The 14833-nt window shown below is 38.7% G+C and overlaps 1 protein-coding gene across 1 annotated transcript in view; it reads right to left on the reverse strand.

Moving 5' to 3' along the window:
• Positions 1-14833, reverse strand: part of DNAH5 (dynein, axonemal, heavy chain 5) — a 128156-nt gene that overhangs the window by 99377 nt on the left and 13946 nt on the right. Inside the window, exons 9-15 of the mRNA XM_010571448.1 lie at positions 12429-12536; positions 11821-11943; positions 9729-9944; positions 6877-6984; positions 6053-6138; positions 4975-5296; positions 205-411 (exon numbers count right to left, since the gene is read on the reverse strand). Of these exons, the coding sequence (XP_010569750.1) occupies positions 205-411; positions 4975-5296; positions 6053-6138; positions 6877-6984; positions 9729-9944; positions 11821-11943; positions 12429-12536 (1170 nt within the window). The remainder of the gene's footprint in view (positions 1-204; positions 412-4974; positions 5297-6052; positions 6139-6876; positions 6985-9728; positions 9945-11820; positions 11944-12428; positions 12537-14833) is intronic.

The following is a 14833-nucleotide window of genomic DNA, read 5'->3' on the forward strand; positions in this document are numbered from 1 at the left end:
ATCTTTGAAGTGACTTCACAGAAAATACAAAGCCAAGAAATTCTTTTAAGAAGTGCCTCAAGGCAGTCATAAAGACAAAAAATAGATTTGCCAATGTTTTCTTAATGCATAATAGTTGTTCTTCATTTTTTCTCTTCCATATGTATAGAACCTAGACATCTTAATGTACACTACACCTACATAAAATAACTAAAATAAACCCACATGCAAATTGTTGACAATCTTCTTATACCAGTCTCTCTTCTGTTGAATAATACTTGCAAATGGTGGGATTTCAAGGCACATGTGAGCCATGCAATCTGTTTCTCTGATTAAAGTTAATATTTGAGGGTCGAAATTCACAAATAATTCTCCCGTTTCCGGAGCTTGTACCAAGAGAGATGCCTGAAGTCCTCTTTTAGTTAATTCAATCTGCAGGAAACAAAGTCATCATTCCGGATCAGACAAGCCAGTAGAACAAAATCCTTTTTTTTTTTTGGACATAAAAATCACGTTGGCAGATACTAAAATCAGGTATTGCTGACAATAAAGATTGATGTGGTAGGAATCAACAAAACTTCATTAACACAATCTGTATGTACCCAAATGCTTAACTATCAAATTAACTGTTCTTCATCCAACAGACATTTTTCTGTTGGTTCTTGGATATCATAAGCTGCATTTCCAAGCCCAACATCAAAAGCAGAGCCATAAACTTTCTTCAGTCCTCTTAAATCTGAACTCTCATTTCCTTAAAACTTATTGCACATTCTGCAATAAGGCTGCATACAACCTCCTTTATGAACTAAATTATTCTTGGATAACTTCTTCAGATATCTTTTGAATAAACTTATCCTCGTTTCTCCTCTTGCTTGTTTTCCACTACCTAACAGATATACCATGCTCCAATCTTAAGGGAACTCCTAATTATATCCAACCTCTGGGCAAATTTTTTAAAAAGACTAAAATTAATGTTCATTATAGATTTTTTTTTTTAATTCTTAAAAGGGAACGCTAATCACACTATTGGCTTTTTAATATTAGAATACCATTTGTTCTCCACGTAATTAGAAGGGAGAGCATTCATCAGACCACCACACATAGAAAACTGGGCTAATACCAGGAAGAAGTCATGCCTTAGATAGAGAAATCTTTCCTACATGAAAAAATTTGCTGCTATTCCTATTTTCCAGTTGTCCTTTTGCTGACGTAATTTTATTGTTCTTTATTAACTTCTCAAATTTCACGTATCACACTACATGGAAATGAAGCTTGTTTTTAAGCAATAGTTTCAGAACCCACCGGTTTCTTTCAGTGTACTTTTTTCTTTTTTATGGAACACACACTGAAAATTTGCACTCCCTTTCAATGTCTAAAATATAGTTGACTATACTGCTTGCTTCAGCTTTATCATGTATTATCATGACATTTTACACAGCACTTTTCAAGAAATCATCTAATCAAGTTTTGCCAGTGAAGTTGTCATGCTCTATTCACTAGCATCAAAGTCACTCAGCACAGCTGCCTTAAATAGGAGCTGAATTTTTTTCTGCAAAGTTCACCAGCAAATCTTACTGTGCTCTTCTTTGGACTTCAGACTCATTATTCCCACTAGCAATCTCTTCCTCTCCCATTTATGTTTTTTTTGTGTAATTTTCATTATTAAGGTAACAGAAATTGGTAACAGAAATAAGGGGTACATTGAAGGCAAAATCTTACACTGCCATGGAATTATGTTAACTTTCACACTTCCCGGTATTTTACTATTTTAATATGCTCAAGTTGAACATCAGTGGCTATAGCACAAAAAATAATGGCTTTAAATCTTATTCTATTAAAGAAAGTGGATAAACAAGGTGGTAACCATCCAGTAACATATAAAAGGGGGGCTGGGGGGGAATGTTCGGAAATATCAGAAAGTGCCACTAAGCTTAACTATTTCCACTGTATAGAAAAATTAAAAGTAGTAGGAGTTACAGCCCTATTTCTGTTGCATTTGTATTTCCCACAGGACACTTGCCCTCCTCTCGTTTTTCTTTTGTTCAGGAGTAGAGCAGCAGCTCCACCTTGTGTTCTACGACACTCATGTCCACATCCATCTGCACTCTTGTTGCCACAGTGAGACTACTGAACAGCAGTCCCTTTTTTTTCCCATATCTGGTAGACAAGTGTATTGATGTTAAAGCGGATATACGGATATACTTTTCATGTATTTTCAGGGCATGTGTGCTCGTTTCGAAACTTTGAAATTGTGTTTAAACCCACCTCCTTTTGTTCCCACCTAATAAGTATAAGGTTGGATAATGCTCAGCAAGTTTATATGGCTGCCACGTGCAATTTGACTCTGCTACAGGAGAAACCAGATGCTTACTTTTAGCACAGATCAGAATCAGATCACAGATCACCAGGAGCTCTCAAAGAAAGGCACCAGTTCAGGGGAGATGCCTTGGATGTTACAGTAATTTTGTAAAAGATGAAAGGAGAATGTACTCGACAGCTCCATCAGGCACAGTACGTGTCAGAAAATCTGATGACCAGATCATCTAGCCAAAGGAGACAGATATAGCCCCACATGAAGCATACATCCTCCTTAGTCTTTACAGCTGAGACAGGGAATATATCTTAAAAGTGCCCAGGCAAGGACATGATATCATCAGCAGGTACAATTCAGTGAAAGCTATCATCAGTATACTTGGAACAATGCAGCTATCCAGCACAGTACTGGCATCAAAACAGAAACTGAGACCAAGATAGAAACACTAAACAAATGCCAAAGGCTTCCTGAAGCATCACAATTCCCTTCCATAAAACATGAGGGATGCACATACCAAACCAGCTCTGTGAAGAGCACATGAAATCAAAGATGGGCTTCTCAAGTTACCAAATAAGCATTTGAAGTTAAAGACATTTCTAAGTACAACAGTAGCAATTTTCATTACTGCCCAGGAGGACGACCAATTATACAGAAGTCAGTAGTGCCAAACTTAGATCTGATGTACCTGAAACATAATCTATAATGAAAAAACAGTTGAAGTAATACTCTTCAGGTTCCTTGATTCCCAACTGACAGTCAACACCAGATTAATTATCAGTAACATACAGACAGCACCAGAACCAAGGCAATCTGAATACAACATATTATGCAACCTCTAATATTGCAGTCACTTCTCCTGTTTTACTATGCCAAATTGACACAAACACTCCCACCTACAGTATCAGACAATCAAATCTGATGATCCTTTAAACCTTGATGGCAAATGCAAGTGTGAAGGGGGAAGGAAGAGTCAGGAAATCTTGGTATATTCAGATTGGACAAGAGACAGCAGGAACCTCTGGTCTCAGGTCCGGTGTAAGATTAGCTTTGAGAAGATGTTTATCAGCACCACAGATTTTCACATTGTACAAAAGTTGGGGCTGAGCTGCAAGAACAAAAGGCAGATGTGGTGCTAATTGTGCCACCACCTTCAAAACAGTTATCTGGACATTCTGGTCCTTCTTTTTGAGATTTGAGAGGCTGAGGCCAATTTTTCTACAACACGGTCTTTGACAAGGCAACAAAGAAACTGGAGCTGGAAAATATGCCAATAGGATAGCAGAAACTTGCAGAGATTTCATGGCTATAAAGTAGTTCCCACAGAAGCCATGTGATAATATGAAGGCAGCCTATGTTCTTTGTTCTACGTACAAAACCCAAGAGGGCAAAATCAGTCAAATGAGATTTAGATCTTAAGGCAAACCATGTCTTCTGAAAAATATTCATACTACAAAGTGTTCTGCCTTACCAAATGGTTGATAGGAAATGAAATGTCTCTGTACTGTGTCTGGCTGAGATGGAGTTAATTTTCTTCATAGCAGTTTGTATGGTGCTCCGTTTCAGATTTGTAATCAAAACAGCACTGATAACACACTAATGTTTTAGCTATTGCTGAGCAGTGCTTGCACAGGCCTTCTCTGTTTCTCACTCTGCCCCCTGCAAATGAACAGATTGGGGGGTGGGAGGGGACAAAACCAGGCAGATGTACCAAAATAACCAAAGGGATACTCTGTGCCATATAACATCATGCTCAGCAATAAAAAGGGAGAGACAGACCTTGAAGGGGGTAGCCATCTTTTGCCCTGGAACTGGCTGGACATTGGCCTACCCATGGGAGGTGGTGAGCGACTGCTTTTGCAATACTTTGTTCTCTTCCTCCACTTCCTTCACTTACTAAACAACTTCTCATCTCAGCCCACAAGTTTTCTTGCTTTTACTTTCCTTTCTTCTTCCCTGCCTGACTGGCAGTGGGCAGGGGGAAGTGAGCAACTAGTTGCGTGGTGCTTAGCTGCTTACTAGTGTTAACCCACATCATGCTCAAAATACACTCATGTACCAAGTATGCTATTAATTCTACAGGATGCTCTATCTGTTGAGACTGGATGCTTTTTACGTGTACATTCACTCGGACCATACCCATGGATCATCACTCAAAAACCAAACCATATTGTCCAGACCAGAGGAAACCTCTGTCTGCTTTTACCTTAAGCTAAGCAGCTGAGAGAACTCCTCTCCCCGTACATGAGCTTCTCAACACCAGAGTCAGTGGGACATGGCAGAGACAGAGGAGCAGCTAAGGCTACCACTGAATCTTCATTATAGATTTCCATAATAAATATTTTTCATTGTAACTTCTTAATTATAATGAAAGTCTTTCAATTGCTCCTAAATTGAGCTACAGGCAGTAAGGCACTGTTCATTAACAGAAACACTTTCTTATGAAGTACCTTTTCTTAATCCATCCCTCACTTAAGAGGCATCCTAAGTCTACAGCTTAGCATACCTGACTACTACTATTAACCAGAGATTCCTTCACACTGCTGTAACCCAGTGTTTCACTGAGGCCTGAAACAACAGGAATCCAACCCAGTCTGTAAAGCTAGATGTTATTAGTCTACCAGCAACAAAAATCCGCCACATTTTTTTAAAAGAAATATCCTAACCAAAATCAGCCGTTTTACCTGCTGAAGCCATCCCCTGTGGTAGATCACCTCAAACTCCGTAAGAACTTTTGCTACTCTGTTGTAGTTGCGGATTATGCGCTTGCCATCTGGTGTTCGCAGAACAGCCGGGTGCCGCTGGAAAGACTCCATGGGTTCCTGGATCCTATGGAATAAGTGGCGTGCCCACAAGATCTTACCAGCTATTGGAGGCAGATTACGAGCCAGTGGAGGGTCCTGCTTCTGCCTAGTGTAGATCTTACAGACTGTTTCTATGTCATGACCATATTTTTGAAGTATTTTCTGATACTTTTCATCAATGCCAAGATTTGGGATTTGTAATCTGCTTAGAAAAATAATAATCATTTTAAAAAATTCCTTCAATACTACTGAAATTCTTCTGATGTTGGAAAATACAGTTGTTCCAGATTCTCTTCCATTCTTTAGAAAATAACTACTTTAGCAGCAGAGTTTTCACTAAAGCTTGAACAAATGCTGTCACAACCTGATTCCGAGCAACCAAGATTTAGACCAGATGATAAAAGTTTCCAAGTAAGCCCACACATTTTCTGTTTTGTCACTGTTTTCAAACACTGAGCTAAAATTATGTGCAGCAATCTGTAACCAATCCACCACTAGCAGACTACTCCATTAAACAGAATATTATAAGAATATAATTGCTGCCTTGCAACAATGCGAATTTATCAAGACAAATTTTACTGCTTCTTAATACAAGCATTTTACTCTCTCCTAACTGCACTGTGGTAACAAATTAATGTCATTGTTCAAGGACAAAGCTAAGGCAAATATGCTAACAGCCATGAAGTATTCCTGTACTTATGCTAATTTTGAAAGAAGTAGTTCAAAGTCCACTTATATTTTGCATTTTCCTATACAAAAAAATATGGGTTTTATTCATCCACACTGCTGAGAAGACATCCCTTAACAGAGCTGAACAGTTCAGTGAGAGGAGGTCAAGGGGGTTTTTGTTTGTATTTAAGATGCCGCCTCCTGCTCTGCTCCCCCCACTTCCCACCATCCTCAAAGTGTTGCTTCCATTGCCTGGCAGAATTCTAGCAATCTAGATAGGACATAGTACCTTTCAAATTTCTTCAACATACTCAGTGCTCTTTCAGTGTTCAGAATATTTTCAAAGGTGACGTCCATGAAAATCCTTAATTGACCCTGAAGGAGAACAAATAATTCTACAGCGGAGAACTACATTAAGGCACACACCTCAAATATGCCAAGTATTATTTGACAGGATTTATCATGCACTATATTAGAACATATTTTTTTTTAATGTGAAAGTAACCTCAGTTAAGTACCAATTTTCCCCTTCTTCCTTCCCTCAAGAATTAAATAAAATACAACCAACTTCCAAGGCTTTTTCCTTCCAAGTTCCCACCACAGCTGTGCAACCAACAAAAGCTTTTGTACCCTCAAATGTTCCACCATGCTGAGAGCCCTCAAAGAATGCTTGCTTGCCTCTTCGACAGCCAGTGAGCCAAGCATTTATTTTAATTTTTTTCTTCTACAGATACCCTTTCCTTCCACCAGCTTGTGATTTCAGAACTATGGGAAAGGTAATTATCTTATTTGTGCTATGTTCCCATTCACCCAATGAAATCATCCACTTTTGTGTTATTCTTGCTAGCATAACCTCCAAATAAAGTACACTAATGAAAACTCCTTTTGTTGGAGGCCCTCAAGGCTCCTTCCAGCCTATTGCATGAAACTGGTCTGAAAGTTAAATAATAAATGCAAGCTTTAAAGTGGAGATACATTAGAATATTTTTTCAATTTCAGAATACAAACTTTGAAATTTGCATAATTTCTTTGGTGGTAACTCAGAGAGAGGTATTTTTGTTTTCCTGAGGATTTATCAATAAATTGAATTCTTATTTGAATCACAAAACCTACATGAAGATCACTTATCTCTTTGCAAAACTCTTCATAGTCTTGGTCAAAATCAGTCTTCCGTTGATCCAAGAAATTGTAAGGCCTTTTCTTCATGATGTCAACAATGCTCTAAACAGTTTCACAGAAAAAGAAAATTATCACCAAAAAATTGTCTTATCAAAAAGACTTACCACACGAAAATTTTTAGCACAACAGGCTGTGCACATCACATTTTACCTTTGCCACTAGTTACCAGTATTTTCTGAGCAGTATAAGCAAACCACTTAAATGACATATTTGCAGGAAACAAGCTAGTGCAGTAGCCATATGAATTTCATTTATATTATTTCGTTCTGTTTTAAGTCAATTAACTGACAGAAAATTCAGACTCTTGCTTTTCATTAGACATTTGTTACCCATTAAATATTATCTCATGCAGAGGTTCATTATTTTTATTTAAAAGTTAACAAATTTCAACATAGGAAAATATTTTCTCAGTAGTATTTTCCATGTCTTTAAATTAACAGATTCCATAGAAAATAGGACCATTCAAAAGTCACAGTAAGATGCAGCACATCACCCGCCTAGGACTTACTATTCCTGTCTTCTCTTACATAGCTGCTACCCACTCAAATGAAAGTACATCTTAACCAGCATCTCCCTCGAGCTGTACACACAGTTAAAGGATTTCTAATGATGAACCACTGTTCAACATCCTAGTAGTTTACCACAGTACAGCTATGAAGCTCAACATATTTTCAAGCACAGCAGACTTCCACCATTTTATTGTAACTCAACTGAACTTCAGTTTTATTGCTTTGCTGTAAATAAAAATTTCATCTTTTCCTCTAAAAACAAGCAAATCCTAGATAGTAACTAAGTGGTAAAGCATAACTGCAACATAATAACTTCCTATCGTAAAACTTTTTCAAGTAATATAATCAGTCACATAATTATAGCTATGGTCCATACCAAATACTTCAGTACCTCAATTTTGACACTGTTAAAAAGTGCAATCACTTTCTGCCCTTTATGCATACTATCCAGAACCTTCCATGCAGTATTTTCTACCCAAGCATATATAAATTTCCCCTTACCCCCCCTTCACCCCCAAATGAAACTGACTTCACCTTTAACTACATCTCACACAAAGCTTACTTTAGGCCTTGAGTACTGCAAGAGATAATGCTGACTATCTGTATAGAGTTTGCAGACTGCATCACAGCCTGGGCTAATGGTCACAGGCAGCTTTTCAAATACAAATGCCCCAAATAAACAAGATGCTTATGTTCCAGCCTACCAAAATAGTATCTTTATAGTATGACCTGAAAATTCTCAGCAACCTGAGTTCCTGAAAAGCCTGCTGGCACAACTTTAGAGAGCAGCTCTCAGTGAAAGGAGCAAAATTTAGAGCAGCCCACACCTATCCTGCCCACGTGGAATAGTCTTGGACCAAGCTATCCTTCCAGTTGTGCCCAGGTTTCTTCTCAGATGACTATAGAAGAGAACAAAGGAGAAAACTGGCCATTATGAAGGATGCAGTCAAGAAATCAAAACCCCAGACTGCAACAAGGAGTGAATCAAACCAGGATGGACCATGGAATGCTCACATTCTACCCTACAGTTACTTAACTAAAGCAAAGTGATTTATTCATGGTCGTAACAAAAAGGAAAAGGACAGGGTAAAGCAAATTAGAATGCCACGTTTGCCTGTACTGCCACTGTATCGCATGTAGTCTCTAAAAGCAGCCTACAAACTCCACACATTGAATACTTCTGATTTAATATTTACAAGTGCCATAATTATAATACTGCACTAAGATACACACACAATAAGGTAAGTTAACCCAAGCTCAGTAAAAGCAGGGAAGACTCTACTTGCTAGAAAAGAAAGTTAACCTCAGAAAGAAAGAAGGAAAAGGGCATGATTTAGCATATTTATATTCTTAGAATAGCTCCTTGTTCAAGTCTCACTACTACTAAATAAAAGGACCAGGAAAGAAACCTGAATAGTAATACTAACAAGCAAAGGGATTTTGCTGTTAAAAAAGAAAATGCCTAAGTTTGAAGAGCTTTCCAGAGCAAACCAGCTAAGTCAATTCTCTTCCTCCCTCAATCTAAAGATATGAATTAACCCTTTTATCCCCCCATAAAACACAAAACTGATGACTGTACTCTAGATCTAGAGTACAGATTTTAAGTAAAGTTAATAATCTGTTTTGCTGGAATTAAGCTCACTGTTTCCTTAATGAAACAAGTAAATCTGAGAGTCCAAGTTTTTTGGAGGGTTTGGAAGTTTTTCTGATTACTTATTTGAAGAAATCAAAGTTACATTTGTTTGTATTTATGCAACACAGAAATTCAGCTAGGGCTTTTTTCACCCCAAGCTGCAAGAAAATATGACTTCACTGTCAACCACTGTGGCAATGGAGCCAGCCTCAGCAGCAGGCACTGATCACGTACCCCTAGATTAATGGGCAAGAGATGAAGACAGTCTGCAGTTTCGGTCACAGTATACTTACGTATCCAGCAAAACATTTGTGAAGACAGAAATGTTGCACTTCTCACTTTTTCTCCTGATTGTAACACAAAACCATGGCTCCAATTACTCCTGTTACATAGTCCTCCCATTTTGTTGCTTTTTACAATCAACTTTGATTTTAACATACCTCTTTCCCATGTCCTCCTGCCCCGTGTTCATCTTGTCTGCTCGCTTCCCCAGCAATCACATACTTACATTGCTATTACACAGTAATTTTAACACAACTTACAGAGTTAATTTTTCTCTTGATAAACACTTTTCTAATTTTCATAATTATTTATTGTTTAAAGTTCAAGTCAGATTGACAGGATACCCAAAATTTACTACGTACCTCATATTTTGTGATCATTCCTTCCAATCCCTCTATCTTAGACTCCTGTAGAACCGAGTAGGTTTTCATAGTATTGAACACATCTATTATCTTTATCAGACGTCGATGAAAGGTTTCAAATTTTCCAAAGATATACATCTCACTAAAATCAAACTGTCTTTCAGCTGGATTTTGTTCCAATTTCTCTTTTATCTTGTGAAAGCAATTTTGATACTCCTAAAACAAAAGAATTTAAAAGAAGAATGTCAAGCATATAATAAAAGGCATAATCATCAGCTAGAACAAAATTCACACAGATATTATCCTAACTTGATAGCAAGTAGAAGTTTCATCAAGAAATTATTATTAACATTATAAAGACAGTAACAGAACTTGTCTCTGAAAACTAACCCAACAATACCATTACAGGATCACCCATTTCATCAAATGAATGAACTACACATATATGTATTGGTACATTTCATCCTTAGCTAGCGTGAAATTCTGTTCTGTCCATTTTATAGCCGGGCTTGATGTATTTACTGAATATCCAAGATGACAACCCAGACTGCAGTTTTCAGAGACTGAAAATAATGATTGTGTGTTAGGCAGTTTTATTGAATAATAATGTTTCAGATTTTCCAAAATCACATTCCAGAACAAAAACCCTTCGGAAGTTGGAATGCTACTCCGTAGCAGCATATAGTTTTCATCCACTTTCTTAACTGGGCACAAACCTTACTCCAAACATGTTAAAAGTAAATTCTTCCCAAAGTCAGATTACATAGCCAACAGATTTGCTTGGAATGGTTTCTTTCAATAGTAGTTCTCTAAAATACAATGTTCGTTATTTTTTAATCACATATACGTATGAATAACCCCACTTGGGGATATTAATACAAAGGGCCCAGAGTTTCCTAAGTTGTTAGTGATTCAAATTTTAAGTTTTAATCTATTATTTTTCTGAAAGCTTTTGGAAGTATTAAGACTCAAATAAAAACCTAATCCTTCAACATACTTCAATGCAGCAATTTAATAATTTACTGTATCTATACAGAAATACACAAATTTACTACTCATTGCTGATGGTAAGATGTCATATAAATTTACACTAATTTGTGCTATAACTATGCAAGATTTGCTGCTTCAGAAGTTGTCAGGATAAAGTTCTAGTCATCCAAGCACATATTATTGAAGAATCAAAAAGTAATAATGGAGAAAGTCTAATACAGACCTTCCAATATCTACATAGAGGTTATCAAAAAGACAAAGCTAAGCTTTTCACAGTAACACATGGATAGAGGCCAAAAGGCAACAGGCATAAATTGAAACAGAAGATGTTCTGACTAGATATAAGGAGAAAATCTTTCACCCTAAGGACAGTCAAGCGGTTAAAGAGGTTGCCCAGCAAGGCTGGGCAGTCTCTCAATCCTTGGAGAACTTCAAGACAGGACTAGATAAAGGACCGGGCAACCAAGCTTGATCTCACAGCTGCCCCTGCTTTGGCTTTGAGCAGAAGGTTGAACTAGATACCTGCTGAGGATCCTTCCAAGCTGAATTATTCTATGATACTATGTTCTAAAGGAAGGGGAAAAAAAAAAATTTTTTTTAAAAAATCCCAAAATGGTCATGGAAGTGTATGAAAAAAAACAAACCACAAAAGGCTATCTTTCCAATGGGTCTATACAACCTGAACAGCTGAATTCTTCTCAGTTCACTAAATTGTGCTTTCTAAAGGTATAGGTTATCCACACATCTCTGAAATATATTCAGTTCAGTAACTCCCCGTTTTCATTTCTATCACACATCCCTCCTCATCACATGAGAGGACACTTTCTAGAGAAACTCAGGCATGAAAATCCAAGTAATTCTCACATAAGAAGCACAGTTAAGTTAGGCTAAGCATCAAAATCCTGTTTGTGGAAGATCAGCAGAAACCCAGGTAAATCCCCTGTTAGCTCTAATATAAATGCTCCAGTTACAAAGGATATTTTTTAATTGGTTCATTTTCTTTCATTATAACATTGCTTCCTCATATAAAATAGAGTTTTCCTAATCATGCTCTCCTAAATCTCACTTTATATTCTGTTTTCCACATGTTCTTCTCACCTACCTGTTTAAGTCTAATGGCTGCTTGTAGCTTTTCCATAACTCTCTCCTGAGGTTGATTCCAGATGGTGGCTGTATTGTTGTTTGTAATGTAAGATTTGCATGCTGTAATCATCTGATTGGTCACCTAAAAGCAGTTTTAACCTTGTGAAAAAGACATTTCAAGACAAAGCAGACCTTGCCCTTCTTTCAGTCTCACCCCATACCTCTGACTCCACCAGCCTAAAGCCTGCAAAATACCAATACCAAACACCAGCCACATAGACAGACTGTCATCCTTGCAATATCCAGCCTCCAAACCATTACACAACCAAAATATTGTTGATTAACTACGCTCACCCTCAATCTATTCACATCAGGGTTAAGATTATCCCTGATCTTCAAGTATGAAAAAAATTCTTACAACTGCAAATTACAGACAGTAAACTAAGTTCTAACTTTTAGGTAGTTTTATCACTATTTCCAATTCTCTATACACTCAAAAAGCAGCATTAAATTAAACAAAATGCTGCCTCTTCAATCACTTGGTGCCTTTGTATTTTCTGTCTCTCACTCAAGCAACACCACACAAAAAATATCTGTGAAAATTTCCTTTCACGCTGTAGCACTGACCTTCACAAACAATGAAGATATCTTTTCAGACGTGTTGTAATACTGAGAGATACTCTGAATCATTTTAATTGCATTTATCAGTCCTGGAATAGCATCCACCATGGATACCTGGGAAGAAACACAGTTTGAGTTCTACTCAGTACTTTTCTTGCCATACATTAGCTAGACACATAATTAGAGAATACAAAAACATTATGAACATTGTCTTCCTAATGTTTCTGCCTCAGTTTACCTGGGCTTCTCCTGTGGAGCTGCCTGTCCTACTTCACCCTCCAAGCTCTACGATTCAGTTTGGGTGAAAAATTTTCACTAGTCTCGGCTGGAAGAATTCTGGTCAGCGAGTGAAACTTGATAGAGACAAAGGCCTCTTCAAAAGTACCACTTATTTTCACAAAAGTACATTTGTACACTCTTTTGCTAACCCTGGTGGAAGCTTGCGTATAAGGAAAGCCCAAAAATCGCATTAAGCCTCACAGCACTCGTTTGAATAAAGGAAATACGAAGAACAGCTTTCCTATAGTACTGGCATTTAGGTAATTAAAAAATTATATACAACAGATGAAGTGCCTAGGAGGAGGTGATCTTATTGCCCGTTCTTTGGGGTGCAGGCACCCAGGTGGTGTTGAAGGGGCTGCAGCAGCGGCCACTCCTGTGAGGAGAGACTAGGGGCTGCCCCGGGCCGGTTCCAGCCGGTTCCCACCGAGCCCCTCAGCCTCGGGGAAAGCCTGGGGAAGAAAGGGCAAAAGGGCTGAGGGAAACGGGGTGAGAAACAGCCCTGCCAGCCCCGAGGGGAGAGCGGGAGGAGGGCGGGAGGTGCTCCCCCCCCCGGCAGGGACGGCCCTGCGGCCCCGGAGAGGAGCCATGCCGGAGCGGGGACCAGCGTGAGGAGGCAGGAGCGGCGGAGAGGAGCTGGGAGGGGCGGAGCGCAGCCCCCCACTCCGCGTCCCCCTCAGCGGGGAGGGGGTAAGAGCAGTCAGGCGTGAAGGGGTGAAGCTGAGCCTGGTAAGGGAGGGGGGGGAATGTGGTTTTAATTTTTGTCTTTGTTTCTCGCTACCCAATCTATTTTCACTGTCAAAAAAATATAATTACTCTTCCCCTAGTCGAGTCTGTTTTGCCCATGATGACAACAGGTAAGTGATCTCCCCGTCTTTGACAAATCCATGAGCTTTTTCATCCTATATCCTCCCCCCGTCCTTTTGAGGAGATGGAGTGACAGAGTGCTTCGCCCATAGCCAAGGTTAACACACCACACCCGTTTTAATTCTCCATACGCTGTATGGTTTTCAGTAAGTCTTGTGTACAAAAGAAAGGCCTTCTGCTGAATACTTTGAAGAGAAGCATCATTTCAAAAGCCCAGCAGTCCTGTTTTCAGCCCACAAATGGGCCAGACAGATTTTTTTAGACAGCTCCTCCTCACATCTGAATTTCCAAAGCAATGACAGTTTTACTAGATTACCAAAGTGGTGCTCAACATGGGACAGGTAAATATCAGTAAGGGAGAGCTTCACACTCCATGCCTCGCTGGCTTCCACCCTAAGTGCTACACCCTCTCAAAGCTAAATATCTCTGAAGCTGCACCACTTCCTCCTTGGTAAAAGCCAGCATGGGGAGCACAAAGCAGATTAAGTTCAACAGACCCTGTAGAGTGCCAATAGCAAGCACACTCACTTTAACTCTGTTTGGTATGGGTATTGTACTAACCATTCCTCAGAGGGACTCAAATATCAGATTGGGAAACACTGAAAGAACACGCTGTTCTAATACCATCCAGTAAATGGAAACAAACAGAGCCATACCATGGTTGCTCAGAGCACTGTTTGGAAGCAATTATACTTAGGAAAAGCATGGAGAGAGAGAGGTAGCTAGGATGGTCAAAGCTTTGTGTCTTCATGGTTACTCATTATATTTCTCTGACTAGCAAGACCCAGAGTCAGTCACAAAACCAGTTTTAGTAAAAGCAACCATTTGCCACCTACTTTAGCAGATAATGGGACAGTACATCTTCCCTCCTATGCTTTAGGTTGGCTGGTTTTGTTTACTGCTTGTTACACTTGCTTGTTATCCTGTTACTACAGTATGAGAAGATGATTTATATTTACACCTTAATATTTACATAACTATGTTTGTTTTCCTAATCCCAGAAGCTGAAAATTGCCTTATAAATGTTAAGCTAAGCATGACCTGACCACCAACACAAAGACAAAAGCTCAGCCTTTGTCTTTAGCATAGCACAAGGTTCACTTTCACCCCCTTGTTTTTTTTCTTTTAATCGCAAAGATTTCACTTCCTCCCACAGCACAGAATCCATCTTCATCATCAGACCAAAAGTTTCATAGATACCACAGCAAGAAAATAACACATACTTGATTTTGTAGCCAGAAATCCACACTAGGCCACTTATGGCA

Source organism: Haliaeetus leucocephalus, unplaced genomic scaffold, assembly GCF_000737465.1.
Source record: "Haliaeetus leucocephalus isolate CR32 unplaced genomic scaffold, Haliaeetus_leucocephalus-4.0 Scaffold328, whole genome shotgun sequence".
NCBI lineage: Eukaryota > Metazoa > Chordata > Aves > Accipitriformes > Accipitridae > Haliaeetus > Haliaeetus leucocephalus.